At 37.0% G+C, this 15,860-nt stretch overlaps 1 protein-coding gene across 2 annotated transcripts in view; it reads left to right on the top strand.

The window, feature by feature from the left end:
- Positions 1-1,734: 1,734 nt before the first annotated feature.
- LOC139987773 (uncharacterized) overlaps positions 1,735-15,860 on the top strand; it is a 209,141-nt gene continuing 195,015 nt past the window's right edge. For both annotated transcript variants that reach the window (XM_072004401.1, XM_072004400.1), the window contains exon 1: positions 1,735-2,376. In XM_072004401.1, the coding sequence (XP_071860502.1) occupies positions 2,325-2,376 (52 nt within the window). In that variant the 5' untranslated portion in view covers positions 1,735-2,324. The remainder of the gene's footprint in view (positions 2,377-15,860) is intronic.

The following is a 15,860-nucleotide window of genomic DNA, read 5'->3' as shown; positions in this document are numbered from 1 at the left end:
GAGACATGAAAAAGGAAAAGGCGGAGAGCGAAAGAAAGAAAGGCGACAAAGGCTGAGCGAAAGAACGGGTCAGGAAAAGATAAATTGGAATCGCGGATGTGCCCTCGTAAAAGCTACGCTTTGCTGGACTTTTTGCGATATTCCTAATGAATGCGTGCGTATTTAAGCGGTAAATTGTTTTCTGAAAATTCGAGCATTTCGAGAACAAGATATGCGCACCTACTTTGTAAGATCGTTTGTTAGATCTTTCGGCGTAATAATTGTGAGAAGTGGGCTATCTTGCTGGTTTAGAAGCTTCTTATCTTCTTGGTTTAGAGAATTTTATAGGTAATATTTATCAAACGTCCTGAAATATAGCTTAGAATAAGTAGCAGAGATATACTGGATGTGAAATATACTAACATTTAGTGCATATGATTCGTAAAAACAGATATGTTTATTATTACAAAAGTATTATGTTCTTTGTATAATTCCACTTATCTGGTTTGTATTTATACGTATATTACACTTATATTACATGTACGTATCATATCTATCATACGACGTACCTATATATAAAGGTAGTTTATATACATACGTACGTATATAAACTTATGCTATTCCAACTTATATGATAATCCAAATTCGATAGCTCGTCTTTATATTACTTTTCAATTAACAATATTTAATAGAATATTTTCTTCACTATGATAATATTCAATAAAATATATGTCCTGCGTTATTTCCATTTTAATACGAACTAATTACAATACGAACTACGAAGTTCAAATATCTTTTTTTGTGATTTTGCAATATAGAATTTACATTACAAAGCGAGTCAGATGTGCTTCTAACAATATCCCTCGAAAAATCTGGAATTCTGTCCGGCAGGATTTTCAAGTAGAGTAGCTAGATAGCCACGAAAATCCGGCACGGTTAGTTTATTCGGTCATAAATTTCGCGACGCGTAAATCGTGCATAAACGTAATCGCTGAACAGACAGGATACAGGGAACCGTGAATCCGTTACTCATCGAGCACTTAGATTTCCTAACTGTCGTAGGTCGACGTTCACATCCTCCTCTCGAACTTCCAACGAGACTCCGTGAATTGCGTTGTCGATGTGCCTTCGAGCGAGGGATCAGCATACATATGTTGTTACACAGTTCGACACCCTGGCGCCTGCGGACAGCTCGACCGATGCGAGACGGACAAGAGTGTAATGCGCGTCAGAGGGATATCGTAGCTTGTGGGTAGAGTACGTTTGCGGTTTGCAGGATAGCATTCAACATAGCCTCGGCCGGCCGTCAACGGAGACGTTACAGACGCTAGAAAATATAGTATAAAGTCTCGAGTAAGAGCAAGAGGAGGAAGCCGTGGCTCGACAATGGCCCTAATGCGACTGAATGATGATACGTAACAAACCTTATTCAACAAAAAGTTTCGGTCGGCAAATTGAATCCAGAGGGCTTGGATTCTCTTTCTCCCTCTCTGTGTTCGCGTTTTCGTCTCACCCCGAAAGGAGGTGTGGAATAAGATCACGGCGCGACCCGTTGATCGTGTGCGTGCAGAGAGGGCGAGTGGCGATGGTCTTCGTCGAACGAGCACGAGCGAGAAACGATACAGAGCGAAAGGGACGCGCGATCTTTCGGATGGTTCGGGCGAAGCGCAGTGGTGGGGATAGAAGGGCGGTCTGCGCACGCGCGGCTCGCGGCGGAACAGCTTCGCGCGGCGACGCTCAGTCTCGTCTGTCGCAATCCAGTGCAGATATACGTGCAATTACCCTGTCAACAGTGCTTAAAATCTCTTCTGGTGCTCGTGGCGTTGCTTCGCAAACGGTGATCGATAACGTTCGCCGACCGATACGGCATCGATCGTATTTTCTGTTCGCGCGTTACGCTGCGAGAAAGAGTTTGGATCTCGCGTGTGGCGGCCACGTGAAGGAAAAATTAAACGTCCCTCCGTCTCGCGGTTCACGGCGATTCGAATCGCCGCTGTCGCCACCGCCGCGATCCTCCGGCAGCGTAGTTTCGCGATCAGTCGGTACCGCACGCTGCACACGGTGAGTTTGACGTTTCGTTTCGGAGACAACGTGTAGTGACGGGTTTCGTTCGGGCAAAAACGGTGGCGTTCACCGCCCACTTTGTGTACCATGACTATCTCATGAGACAACTATAAATCAATTGTCAGTTTATAACGTACATTGATGCGTTGCCAAAGATTCTCTACACTTTCCATGTTTTCGTAATCAACGTAACGGAAACATAAATACGCGAGTGGTGTGCTAGTGTGAATAAAAAGACCAGTGATCGAGACAAAAAAAGAGAGGTTATCCGCGGATTCGAGATGACTCGCCACCTGTGGCTAAAAGCAGCATTCGCTTTCTTCGTGATATCAGGTAAGCTGTCGCGAGTCGCCATCGCGTTTCATTCGTATTTGGATAAACATACGGAAGTAGAAAATACATATGTGAAACACGATGCGTGTTTGAGTGTGCGTTGACGCGTGGGACGCGAGTAATCACGTCTAATGTGACAAAATGACAAGGATCATCGGCTCTCTCCCTCTCGTGCCGGATGAAACATTGTCGTGTGACACGGTGCCGTTACTTTTTTTCTTAGCACGTTGTCCGGCATCTCGCCAACGCGAATCAGGGGGCGTCGTCGTTTCTTCCGTACCTTTGGTCAGCTGGTGGTTTCAAAAAAAGGAATGTGACTGAGCAGAGCGAGAGAATAAAATGGCGGGGAAAATATGTCTTACGACGACTGTTGACACTATTTTGTTTGTGCTGTCGCGGGAATCCTTTTTTCATCGTTACGCCGGAAGCGCGAGACGAGGAGACAAAAGGAAATACGCTGAGCTCGCGAAGCTCTGTTAAGCAAAGAAATATTTTTTGCTTCTGAAACCAAGCGTGCAAAGGAGTTACAAGGAACAATGTTGAAAGAAGCGTGGCTTTGTACCTTTTCGTTATTGTCCCAGCTGATTCACTGAAATTGTTCTCCAAGGGAGAACGCGTGGATCTTGTGCTTTCTATCGTTGAGATATAGGTATCGAGGTGAAATTGCGAAGATGTACGTTCATTTGCATCGAAGGACAAAGACCGTCGAAGAACCCTCTAGTGGCCTTTCTCTCGTGTGAATCGTACGAAGAAGAGGCTAGGAGAGATACCAAGTCACATTGGTCCATGAACTTTGTTGCGGTAATACGCTGGTGCAGTCTACCGCGTTCGAAATTATTCTTCGTTTTTTTTTTTTTTTTTTCTAGACAATATTCCATTCGATATACATACCGTATATATACATATGTGAACTACGATTATATCCGTAACGCGAAATTGCTCGATGATTTCGTACGAGTAGCCTGCAACGACCGAGTAATGACTTCGAAATTGGCAAAGGAATTTCCGGTGCTCCATACAATCAGAGTTCTTTGGAAATGCAAATCGATTTCATTTCTCTTTGGAACGATTTCTACGCGTAGCGGTGCTCTTTGTCGTGGCTCGATATCTCGGTGCACTGGCCTCTATCTTCCTCTCTCCTTTGCTCATTCCGTTCCGAAAGCGAAATATCCTATCTAATAGACAAACCTTAACGAGTCTCTTTGTAATTAAGAAACTATTGCGTCGGCATTTATCGAGTTTTCTCTATCGACGTTCGACGAATGATCCCTAGGAGCCGTGCGCTCATTTGGGGTGTTGGCTCGTTTGCCTTTGGGCGGAAATTCAAATCGCAGAGAAGAAGGTTATCCCTTAGCCCGTGTGGCAATTCCCTTTTCACCGTGTTTCTCGATCCCTAGCTTGATTACACTCACGAAACTTCGTTGTCGTCATCGTCGTTGTGTAAACTCATTTGATTCCGGGGCCTCGCTTTTTCGACGATTTGCAACGGTTGCAGTCGCCTCCTTCTGGAAGCCTCGCTCGTCCCATCGCTGTTAAACGAGCTAAAGCTACCTTTTCACGGTACGGATACTCGAGACTAGGAGAATCCACGCTCAGCCTTGTACATTGTTAAGACCGGATACTTGACTAAGCTGAACCAAGAGAGAAAGAGAGAGAGAGAGAATCACTTTTGACTGCCTTGGTCGAGTGTAATCTCTGTGGTTGACTTGTGCACGGAGCGAAAGCAACGATTTACGACACATTAACGGGCCACGGCTGTACCTCTCTCGCGGAAACTTTACAGAGTGACTTAACTGAAGCGGGCAACTCTCTTTACTGCCGACGCTGCTTGAAACTCCTCGACGCGCGTATTAGCCAAGCAAACCCGCTATCAGTTTCGGTAATAATCGAGGACTGCCTTACCGATGTTGAGAAAATGACACGAGTTAATCCACGAGTACGAGAAACGTCAAAGTAGTCGCCGGCAACTTCACTGGCGTGATAGATGAGTTTGGTCTAGCGATCGTAAGTAAGAATGTATACTCGATTGTATTCTCTGGCAACTTGCTTCACAGCTGATGGCTGTAAGAGCGAAATCGATGTCGGAATTACATAGTGATGCCAAGAGGCTGTTATAATTAGCTATTTATAATTACTGTAATTAGCTTTCTTATATAATTGTTTACCGATAGATAATATTAATGAATTGGCAAACGACAGGTTATAGATTATAAATTTCTATTATACAAACAGTCTTCATAATGTTTATCTAGAATGGGATAATCAGCTGATTTTGTATCTTGTAAAACTTCTAAAATTTTCTTATCGAATGTTACTTTATTACCCATTTTATTACTATCATGTAAGGGGATCTATTAATACTGATACCTAGGTACAGTTCTGTGAATTGTAAAATTTCATTCATTATATTAACTCATCTTTGAAATGAAGAATTATTAATTCTTCGATCAGGGGTGGTAATTTTATTATTTTATCAAAGAGTCATTATGATCCCTGAATTAATTCACATGAAAGAGTATCTGAAAATAAAAAGTAATATCTTCTTATTGGAAATTTCGTCTCCAATTAAATCGACATTAACAATTCATGGAATATCGTACCTATTCATCGTATTATACGATGAAAGACAAATAATAAAAGAAACGTTTGCCACTGGATATTTGTGGTCCATGTAAAATTAATTGAAATTATCTTTCCTGATTTTTTACGTAATCGTATTCTACGTATTACGTGTGTATATAGGTTATTCTCAATAAATTTGCAACATCGATCGAAGACGAGAAAACGAAAAAATATTATTCTACATTTTCTATTCATTGTTTCATATACAATTACTACCTTCTGAATTAAAATACAGTTCGTTCCATTGCTATACAAATGAATTTGTATTATTGGTAAGGTGTAATATTGTACAATTGATTGAAGAAGTTTCATCAGTTCTAGCACCAAACATTGTCAGTTTTATCAAACTGGACACGTTAACGTTATTGTTACGATATCGTTTATCTTTAGCTACAAACAGCTGGATTTTAATTGGAGGTAACCATGTCTTTGTAAATTACGCTGCCTGTTCACGTCACGTTGCATATTCTCATTTGACGAGCTTTGTTTGAATGCCAGCTGGTGCAAAAACTGTATACATAATTTCTTTGATGTTTATAATTTATTCATCGCTGTCGTTCTGTTTTTGTTGCTAAGCGAATTTCTGAAGATCGTTAGCTGTTCCTGTATGAGTATACTTTTGTAATTAACGTACCGTCAATTACATTTGATTGTTCTTTGCACGATGCCGCGTCGAAGAAAGGAGTTTTAGCTTGAATTAATGTAAATGACGTCGAATAATAGCCAGGCTTTTTTCACTCTCACGGATATAAAGCTACATAAAGGAGCAATAAGTCCACGTTCTCCGTGTCATTAATAATCCATTCGTTTTTCCAGTTACAAACTTTTAGAATGCTATTAATATTTTTTAAACTCCGCTTTACGTTTTCACGAATAAGAATAAGGTTACACACATAAAGAATCGACTACGTTTGTTGGAAACCTTCGAGAATTGCTTCGTGCCGTAGAAATCGGAAACACTTCGCTATACTGCTCTATAGTTAAGAATATCGAATACGTTTCTCCTATATAAAATGCCAACAGCAACACGTATAATGTACAAATTATTCTGCTAATCGATTCTTCGTTGGTTAAAGTTCGATAAAACTCGAGGTCGATAATTGATTCGTTCATTCGACATATTTGAATGAAATATTTTCGCGCCATGCGTAGGATATATCGTTGGAGAAGCAGCAAAGGACGCGCCGCATATGATTGATAATAAAATATATCAGGCATATGACATTGTATAGTATAGATTATACGGTATCCAACATCTTTAAATTCAATCTTGAACTTTGCGCGGAACAGTCAAGTTTGTTTTATATTATGAGACACCATTAGTCTTTAATATAATGACGGAAGAATGAGAAGATATCATATGTGTCTCGTTAGGAGTCAGACTGGTCAATTTACTCCTTGTTAATTTTTAAATTTCATTACATAGGTGTGTACCCATTTTCGAGGAAACGTTCTCGAATGCTCGTGAATTCGAATTCTTTGTTTTGGTCAAAGGAGCAAGAGCGATTAAGTGGTTCCAAAGACCACGGTGTATCACGTACTGTCAATCTTTGATCGTAATAGTACAAGTTATCTCGTTAAAGCGGGAGAATATTCTCCAATAACTAGAAAACTCCTCTTTGAAACTCTGTTCAGAAGCTGGAGTTGGCTTCCGTTGAAGATTAAGGGCAAGCTTTTTATAAGGGTAAACGTTCGCTCAGAGCAGCGACCAAACGAGTTGAAACGAATGCCTCTCTTCGTATGTATGAGCATTCGAAAGGATGGAGGATCACGGGAGGACGAAGAAAGCGTAGAGAAAGAGTTGAAAGGGAAGCTGGCAAAGATAGAGAAGAGAGGTTAGGCCAGTGTCTTTGGAGTAGACGGCGTGACTGTCGACCGGAACCCCGGGGGGCTGTAATTTCATCTCGCATTAGCTAGGGAAAGTCCCCGCGGGATACGCTGAATGCATCTTACGGTTCGCGGACTTCTTCGGGGCAAAGAAAGAGGAAAAAACAGCCGAGCCTTGAATGAACCCACCGGCTTTCTTGAATTTCCATTGCGGCGCAACTGCGCGTCACCACGGCCTGCATAGCGACCACGGCAAGGACCACGATATCGCGAGAACTTCTATCGTGCGTAGTTACATTCACGCTTCACCCACTCTATCTTTGCCTTGTCCTTTTGTCTAAAACGTAAACGAAGATCACAGGAGGGAAATATCGCAACCTGGATAGAAAAGTGATGAAACTTGAAAAATTGTATAATTATTGTTTTATTCTGTTACAAGAAAATTTTTTAAGATCCATTAATGTTATCACTATGCTAATAAGAAGAACGCCCTACTTTATAATTAAATAGGAGAATATTTCTGCATAATTGAAAGTGGAAATGAAGAAGTTGTAAATTACTCTTCAATATGTGAATATTATGATGAGCAATATTCTTAGATATTTTTAATTCGATGAAAGAAAGCACACGTTTAACTGCAGAACGAAATAAAAGGACAATTTTGTTAACATGGCATTGATCTGACATCGTACTGAATTTTAAAACTGTTTTCTTACGGAGAATTGGAAATTATCATATTCTTTGCCTATAGGCTTCACATGTGTAAGGTATGCAATGTACTATAATAATCTTTGGATATATTGTATAAGGATATATAGGAGCGGGAATAGCCGCGTAACGATGAGAAAGCGAGGGTGGGAAACAGAAACCTAATCGAAAGCTAGTGGCAGGAGAATGACTTCGATCCGTCGAATCTTTACTGGATGAGACATTTAGGGCACGATCGAATCTTTATACGAGTGTAAGGTGATTCAGGATGGTTGGCGAAGCAATTAGATGGGCGAGGTATTCTTGCTGTGAATTACGACGTTCTATTAAGAACGTACTCGCTACTTCCGGACGTAATTGTTTGGTTAACGCAGAAGTAAATGGAAAATTTTCTGAAAGGAAAATTGTGTTATAAATCGGCGGTATTTGGCGTTGTTTCTTTTCGTTCTATTAAATGGAGTTAAGCATAATTATCTTTCGTATCTTATTCTTATGGGTATATATAAGGATATAGGGATACAAGGATATAGGAATACAAGACTTTGAGTAATTAACTTAATGTACACTTGAACACGTAAAATATTATTAAAAGTATAGACGTATTTTGTGACTACGATGAAATCTTTATATGGAAATACAAAATTTATTAATTAGATGTATATTTTTTATATAATATAGCAATTCACTTGATAAAAAATAAAGCAACATAGATTTTGCTGCTTCAGATACGTTTGTATGTACCTACAGCAAATTATAGGAAGGTTAATTGAAATTAAATTTTTACGATAAAAACACCTGTAGATACGTATTATGAACAATGTTAATGCGAACTGGTAAAAAACTATAGTTTCCTAATGAATCGACCGTTTCAATTTTCCGTATAAACAGTACAAAATAACAAATAATATAAAACGTTGTCTTTAAATATGATATGAATGTTCTGTAATTTAATCGACATTTGTTTCGATCTTCTTTTTCAGTTTCCCTGTATTAAGTACTACATATAATCACAAATATTTTATCAGACTACAATAATAATAATTGATTTTTTCTATCAAGTATTTTTATGTTCTATTAAAAGTATGTTTAGTATTTGTATAAATGTACGTTGATTTGTATACGTTTGAAATGTTTTATTTTAAGAATACTATTTACAGTGAATGAGCAACTGTATACGTAATTACAAGTTTCGTTTATTGCAGGTTTCAATATTTTCATTTTACGTTGCCGTTTGTATTGATTGCAAAATGTTTGTGAGTAGGGAAATGTTTATTCAACATGATATGATAAATGTGTACTTACATCTACATATATCTACCTCTGTGTAGCCTTAAATGTGTTACATGAAATCGAATTTTATTTTGTGTCCTTAAAATTTCTTTATTAGTTGAATTAATTGGCAACGAGAATAATCGAAATTTTGTAGCATTTCACAGCCTCGTACAAATTTCATTTATTTTTGTATATAATAAAGAAATTGTATATGAAAGATTAAAAAGAAATTGTTTGTAGCAAAAAGCTAACAATTTACGAGTAATCATTTTTTACGAAATTAGAGATAAACGTTATAACGTCACTTTTTATAAAGACTTTGTATAATATACATTTACGATACAAAATAATCACTAGGCTGCGGTTATTTATATAATTTTATATTGTCTGTATATAACCAAAGAGATGGAATTGTAGAGATTTTTTTCGCTCATTCGAAATATTATAACGAATTGTTTACTTTAGATATTTTAGACATTTCTGTATATCTAAATTTCCCATGAATCCATAAAAAATCCTGTTATCCACGATGTGATACGTTGAAATTATACCGACAAGGAACAAAAAAGGCTGGTAAATTTAAATTTATATCTGCAGAGTGAGCAGCACGGTGTCCGAAATAAATCTTTCAATATCGTTCGGCACACAGCATCGTCGAACATAACCTCGTTCGATAAATACACCAGCACACGTAGATGCAAATAAACAGACTTTGCTGCTATCATTTAACACAGTTGTCAAAATTACACGTTGACATCCATGAAAGGATTTATCGCAAAATAATATGCGTAACTGTGTCGCTTTTGATCTACGCTTTTAGAATCCGCGTGCTAGAGGTATTTAGCGGGGTTTCCACGGATGTTTCAAATGAAAACGCACGTGCGAACACGCGGCGGAATGCTAGCAAGTGGATACGAGAGGGCCGTAAAGAGAAGACTCGGAAAACGAAGTAAAGGGGAGATTGCCGCGTAATTTTAGAAACGTCCGTGAACGTAAAGAGACGGTGCGCCGTACGTCGAGGGTGAAGATGGTTTAATAATATACACGAATGTCCAACTGGCGCGAATGCGATAATAAACGATTTGACGTGTATGAGCGTGCACGCTGATACGACACGACATTCCTAGCCAACAGTGAGAGATTATTATCATTAGAATCTTGAACAGGAAATCGCATCGAGGGCTTTGTATGGGATCGTCTATGATCACCCTTTCTTCTGATCCTTCATTCGGAAAGTGCGTCGTGTCATTGAGATAGATAGTCGGTGTTTCCTTTTGAATGGAAATAGAAATAATTGAAGGTTTCGTAACAAAGACGACCGGGAGAGTAAACGAATATATTAGCATCTTTAATTTCGGCTCGTTATAAAATTTCGATTTTGTTAAACAAAATGTTCGTTATATTATATAAATGAAAGTGTATTTGTAACTATATCGGAGAAAAATTATATCTAATTAAGTCATCAATTGTCGATGCTTAATTGGTATTGGTGGTAATGATTTTTATAGAACCGGTTACTTTTCATTCGACAATAAGTTATGTTTCTAACATCGATTCGATGTTGTGAATCGAGTTGCATTATTCTCGACAAGGTAAATAGATTTTAGATTTAAAGGTATTGGTCGTTTTTGTCACGTAGTACTCGATTGATTTCAAATGATTTCTGTATTTAGCTTCTCACGTGTGTTGTGTTTCTAAATATACTCGTGGTAGAAATAGGAAGGATTAAAAAATTAATATTCGCATTTATTTGGATGGAATAGGCAAGCAAGAAAGTTTTCTCGTTTCTTTTATGGCGGGAGATGTTGAAGACCAGGCTGAGTCTCGTCAGAAGTCAAAATCACGAAATGCATTTGCGGTTCACAGCTTTCTTCAAAACCTTTTACTAACGCACTGTAATTGGGCATGGTAGACATTCCGAGAGATGAACAATTTTAGCTGCAGCCCACCATACATCTAATCTTTTCGAATCTAAACAATCGTTTGCAGCACCAATAGTTTAAAGATAATGAGTTTAGAACAGAAGTGGTATTAAATACTTTCTTCACTTTTTAACATTGTAACGATTTAATAAAAATTTACCGAACTCATGCTCTTTCATCAAAAAATTAGTAGAAGCTTGTTTCTTACTTAATGGAATGAACAAATTTTTGGTTACGTAACTTTGATTCCTAATTTATGGAAGAAATGATGATTATGTGACAGGAATTTAGAAACTAACACAAATGAAAAGTATTGAAATAATCGGCGGACACATCTTGTATTTCACAAGTACATCCATATGATTATATAATATACATATATTCGTATAAAGAACAATAATTTGCGTTCCATAATTATGATACAATTAAATTCTAAATGGTTTCATTAACTGTATAATCGGATCTTTGTTTTATCCGTGGAATATTCTATTTGCTTTGAACCATTGTGTTCCACTATTATAATATTTCGGAATTATTAGCTGTTTTTGGTCGCATTTAGTGTAGTGTGCTCTTTATTCTATTAACATTTATTATGAGAAATACAATATGTCTTCGTACAATGTCTATCACGTCATAATTACATTTAAAACGTGTTTATATAGCTTATTATATCATATGTTATTCATAATTATTGTATAATCCATTTGTCATTTAACTACTGTATAGCTTAATATTCCATCCAGATCAAATAATGAAGTATATTATTATCAAATATCTCATTCGGTGGTTTTAAGATCATCCAAGATATTTTTCCGATTGTACAATTTTCTAAAACATTTTGTTATCTCATATAATTGTTGAAAGTCGTACAAAAGTATACAGTATAATGGATCTTTTACATTCACCGCGCGTCATCTCCTATTCAGTTTTACTTTCACAGCATATATAACATTTTACTAGTTTCACAATCTTCAACAACTATTTATACTAAAACCAACTTTCCCGAACACTTCTCAGTTTAGTACTAATTAAAAACTTTCTCTCGTTACGTTCTTATATTTCTTCCATAAGGATTTCAAACGTGCACCTAAAAAGATAATTTTCCTGGAAATTTAAAAACTTCAAATACATACATACTTCAAAAAATATTCTCCGCTGTATTTTCTGCCATCAAAAAACACTACTTATAACGAAATAGTCTTTCCATGCATGTATAAGAAATTTTTATCGTTTCAGAGAGTATTCCTTCTTTCTCTTTCCTTTTATCGGAAGACAGCACCTATAACAAGATAATCTTTGCAGAGAAACTTAAGAAATTTTAGATATTTCAAAAAATATCGCCACTCATCTTTGTTAGAAAAACTTTAGCTATGTCGAAATAGTTTTTATTATACCGTTTGCGTCTCTACATCAGAGTTCCCTATCTCGTTTAAAACACGAGGGACGCAAACCTCATTCGTTTAGTATATTCATCAGACAGTGGTGTTTACTCTTTTTATCGAAGATGTCCATTCGCTAGTTTTCTGTATAGCAAACAGTTTTTGGAACCGCGAAAGAGAATATATTTTAGCCATGTCAGGAGCAACCGTCCAGGTTCGACGGTGGTTGGATATTACCTCACTTTCCGCATACTCGTAGCATTTCGCCGCATTATGAGTCCGCCTACATGCGTAATGATTGTCTCGCCTGTAAAAATGCTCCCGTAAACGAAAACTTGGAGTCTGCGGTTTATTGGCCAGGCTTGTGACCCGTTCTAGCAAACGCGACTACCGTCAGACCATCCGAATGTCAGGATAGTTCAGAAACTACGGGTCGCAGTTGCGGCAAAAGTATGACGTGATATTTTCGCGATATAACCTGCCACGCGGTTCACAGTACTTTTTATTGGGATACTTTAGCGAATTTCGGACGAAACACGTATCGCGTGAACTCTACTGGTGCACACGCGTTTCGTCGTTAGAAACAACCGTGCACGTCGACATTTGAGTTGTTCTGAAACTAGACAGTTTGGTCAACTCCATAAATTGAAAGGTGGAAAAAAATGATAATTTTTGATGATAATTTCTTGCAGAAAGTTTATTGGTAAAATAAGCCCGTAAAGTTTGACTTGTAAAATTGTAACATTTGTAAGCCAAACGTATACAATACATTCTCATGGTCAGAAAAATGTAGTGAATTTTTTACAACCATAAACGTAGAACATTATTTTTTGAAGAATAGCGGTGAATTGACTTGCATCACTATGATTCTTAGCCATTTGTGCCGCTGAATTTCGGCAAGAGAAATGATCCGTTCCAGATCTCTGACAGAGGAAATTCTAAGCTGGCAACTTCTCGACGCGCACGCTTCGTGTGTTTCAACATTTTCTGTTTGAATTCACAGTGTTGTGCAAGGGTTTACAGCGAAGAGATAACGAACACATTATATCAATGGTATATAGCGCACCCGTGCTATTAATTTTCAGCGTTTTGGCCATGAATAGATGATTTGCGTGAAAAATAGAGGAGAACAATGTCTTTGTATTTCCTGATGATTAATACGTTGATCTGAATAGGTTCCGAAAATTTTTTACATTTTCGCGCAATGACGGGATCATTTTTGAATCGATAGCTGTAATATGAAAGCTATGAATAACTATGATATCGTCGAAACAGTAATTGCTAATACTACGCTATTCAATGCCGCTGAAGTATAAAAATAAAGAAATATTTTGTAACTTTTAATAGTTTTTTTGAATACAATTTTCTAGCCATTTTCGATAAATGTATTGTTATACTATTTCGAAAATATTTATTTCATTTTTGTATTTTTATGATATTAAATACTATCGTACTACGCATTGTAAAATAAGCAACATTACACACATATTGATTTACAGAAAAATTTAAAGCATGCTAGTGGAAGTGTAATTACATTAGTAACGCTCTGTACACATGTTAGTAGCATGTTAGGCAATTAATTATCTTTTGTGTTAGCCATTACTACATGTAATCAAGTTGAAATGCAACCGCTGATTTAATCGTATTCTTTGTGCTTCTGATAGAAAATTAATTATGAATACAATTTTCATCTTCATTAACTCATTCTTCGATAATGAAAATTACATTTCTTTACTTCTCTTCCACATTTCTTTTCTTTATTGTTTAAATTAAATCCTTTCTTGTATATTCCAGTGAATTAAATCTTAATTTTTACTCTATCTATTTGAAAATTGTCAGAAATATTTGTTCCTTAACGTAATAATATTCTAAATTAACCTTAAAATGCAAAAAGCGGAAGAAATTTCAAAACTTTTCCAACATACTTGACAATATAATAATGATTTTATCCCATACACAGAATTTTATACGTGTATCCTTAAAACCACATGCCCTTTAAAAAAGCTCCCCTCCCCGCGCTCCCAAAAAATCAATTTCCTTAAAGGTTCACGATAGAGAATACCTCTTTAAATCGTTCTGAGGCAATGTGATAGCCTAAGAGTAGCATGGTCGTTTCTTTCTTTTGGCTAGGTACAACTGCGAGAGGAAATATCGCGGTTGTTGCGGTAAAACATGTTCTCTTCTGACGTTATCAAAATTCCATCCATCTCCTACTTTTCCATGCAACCGGTTCGCCTCTCTCTTTCTCTCGTTCACCTTCACTGGCACGGACACAGCGGTAGCTGTGCTCCCACGCGTTTTTCAAGGAAATACGAGCTCAGGATGAGAAACCCCGTGTGCATAATTCGAGAGAAAATCCCGCGGGGCGAAGGGAAGCATTCGTGACTTTCGAACAACGAGAGGTTTTCTTACCGTCTACGCGCGTTAATTAATCCCCTTTCAATTAGGAGCCACGCCCTTCTTGCTCCGACAAAATCCCGAAGCGCGAAAGCTAATGTCTACAGGGCCACTTACCAATGTGGAAGCGAGTGTGAATTCGAAACGGGATCGTCTTGCACGGGCGACATCGTTTACTTAGTCTCCTCTATGATCGTAATAATCGGGGTTAGGAGATTTGATAGCGTACCTACTGCGATGAGAAGTTTTAGACGGTGTGCTGGTTAAGAAGTTGGGCTAAAGATAGGCCATGTTCTATTAAGACGAGATACCCTGATAGAAGATACGATTAGCAGTAGCTGTTTTTCTTCTTTCCTGGAAATAGAATAGTTGATCGTATTGAAAGTACGATATAAATCTCTTGGATTTAATTGAAATGGAAAATCATGGATTTCGTAATTTCATCAGTATTTGTTCGGCTTTTGGTAGACGAACCAGATTTCAGAATGCGTATTACTTATAATTCATTCTTACATTAAGTATTTTTGTATTTCATTAAGGATGTGCTTTTATGCGAGTGTTTGTAATGTAATGCGAGGTGTGACGGTGTATTTGTTAAGAAGTTGCTGGAGATGGAATACGTTCTATTAAGAGTATCGAGACAAGATACCATGGTGTAAGATATGATACGATTAGTAGAAACTATTTATTTTCTTTCCTCGATTTAGGCAGTATTTTATTTTACTATACTTCCGTACACAACCTTTTAAAGTTATTTTGTAGAAAAGGTAGGTTAGTATATACGCAAGAGAAACTTCTATTTTCGACGTAGCTTTTTGTTTCGAAGTATATAGAATTAAATTAGTCTTTACTTGGATACGAATATTTATCTTTATTAACGAGAAACTTTTGACAGATCCTTTTGAAATATTTAAATGTCATAATAGAGAATTTCGTTATCCATGCAGTGGTTATTTTGGAAATAAATAAGAATATTATTACAGTATTATTCGTATATATTTTTTTAAACAGCGTGAATAATTTTCATTCAAAATATCTACTCGAACAGAAAGTTATCGAGGAATATAATTTCAGTAATCGTTCCCATGCATTTTTTTGCCATACCCTGTTAAACCTCTGGGTAGTTTAAAGCTTCAAAGGATCTCATTTCTGAAACTCCAATATACCACTATGTATTTACTTCGTCATAAGAGATTTGAAATATTTTCGTTTCGTAGAAGATGAAAGAAAGCTTTTCATGATAGATCATGCAGAAGAATAACTATTTTCAATCTGGAATATTTAACCAGCGTCAAGTTAATAGAAAATACATTTTAGAAATATCAAATATTTCTGTAATTTAGTTGAAATTTGAAAT

Source organism: Bombus fervidus, chromosome 5, assembly GCF_041682495.2.
Source record: "Bombus fervidus isolate BK054 chromosome 5, iyBomFerv1, whole genome shotgun sequence".
NCBI lineage: Eukaryota > Metazoa > Arthropoda > Insecta > Hymenoptera > Apidae > Bombus > Bombus fervidus.
This window is presented reverse-complemented; position numbering and strand designations above follow the sequence as displayed.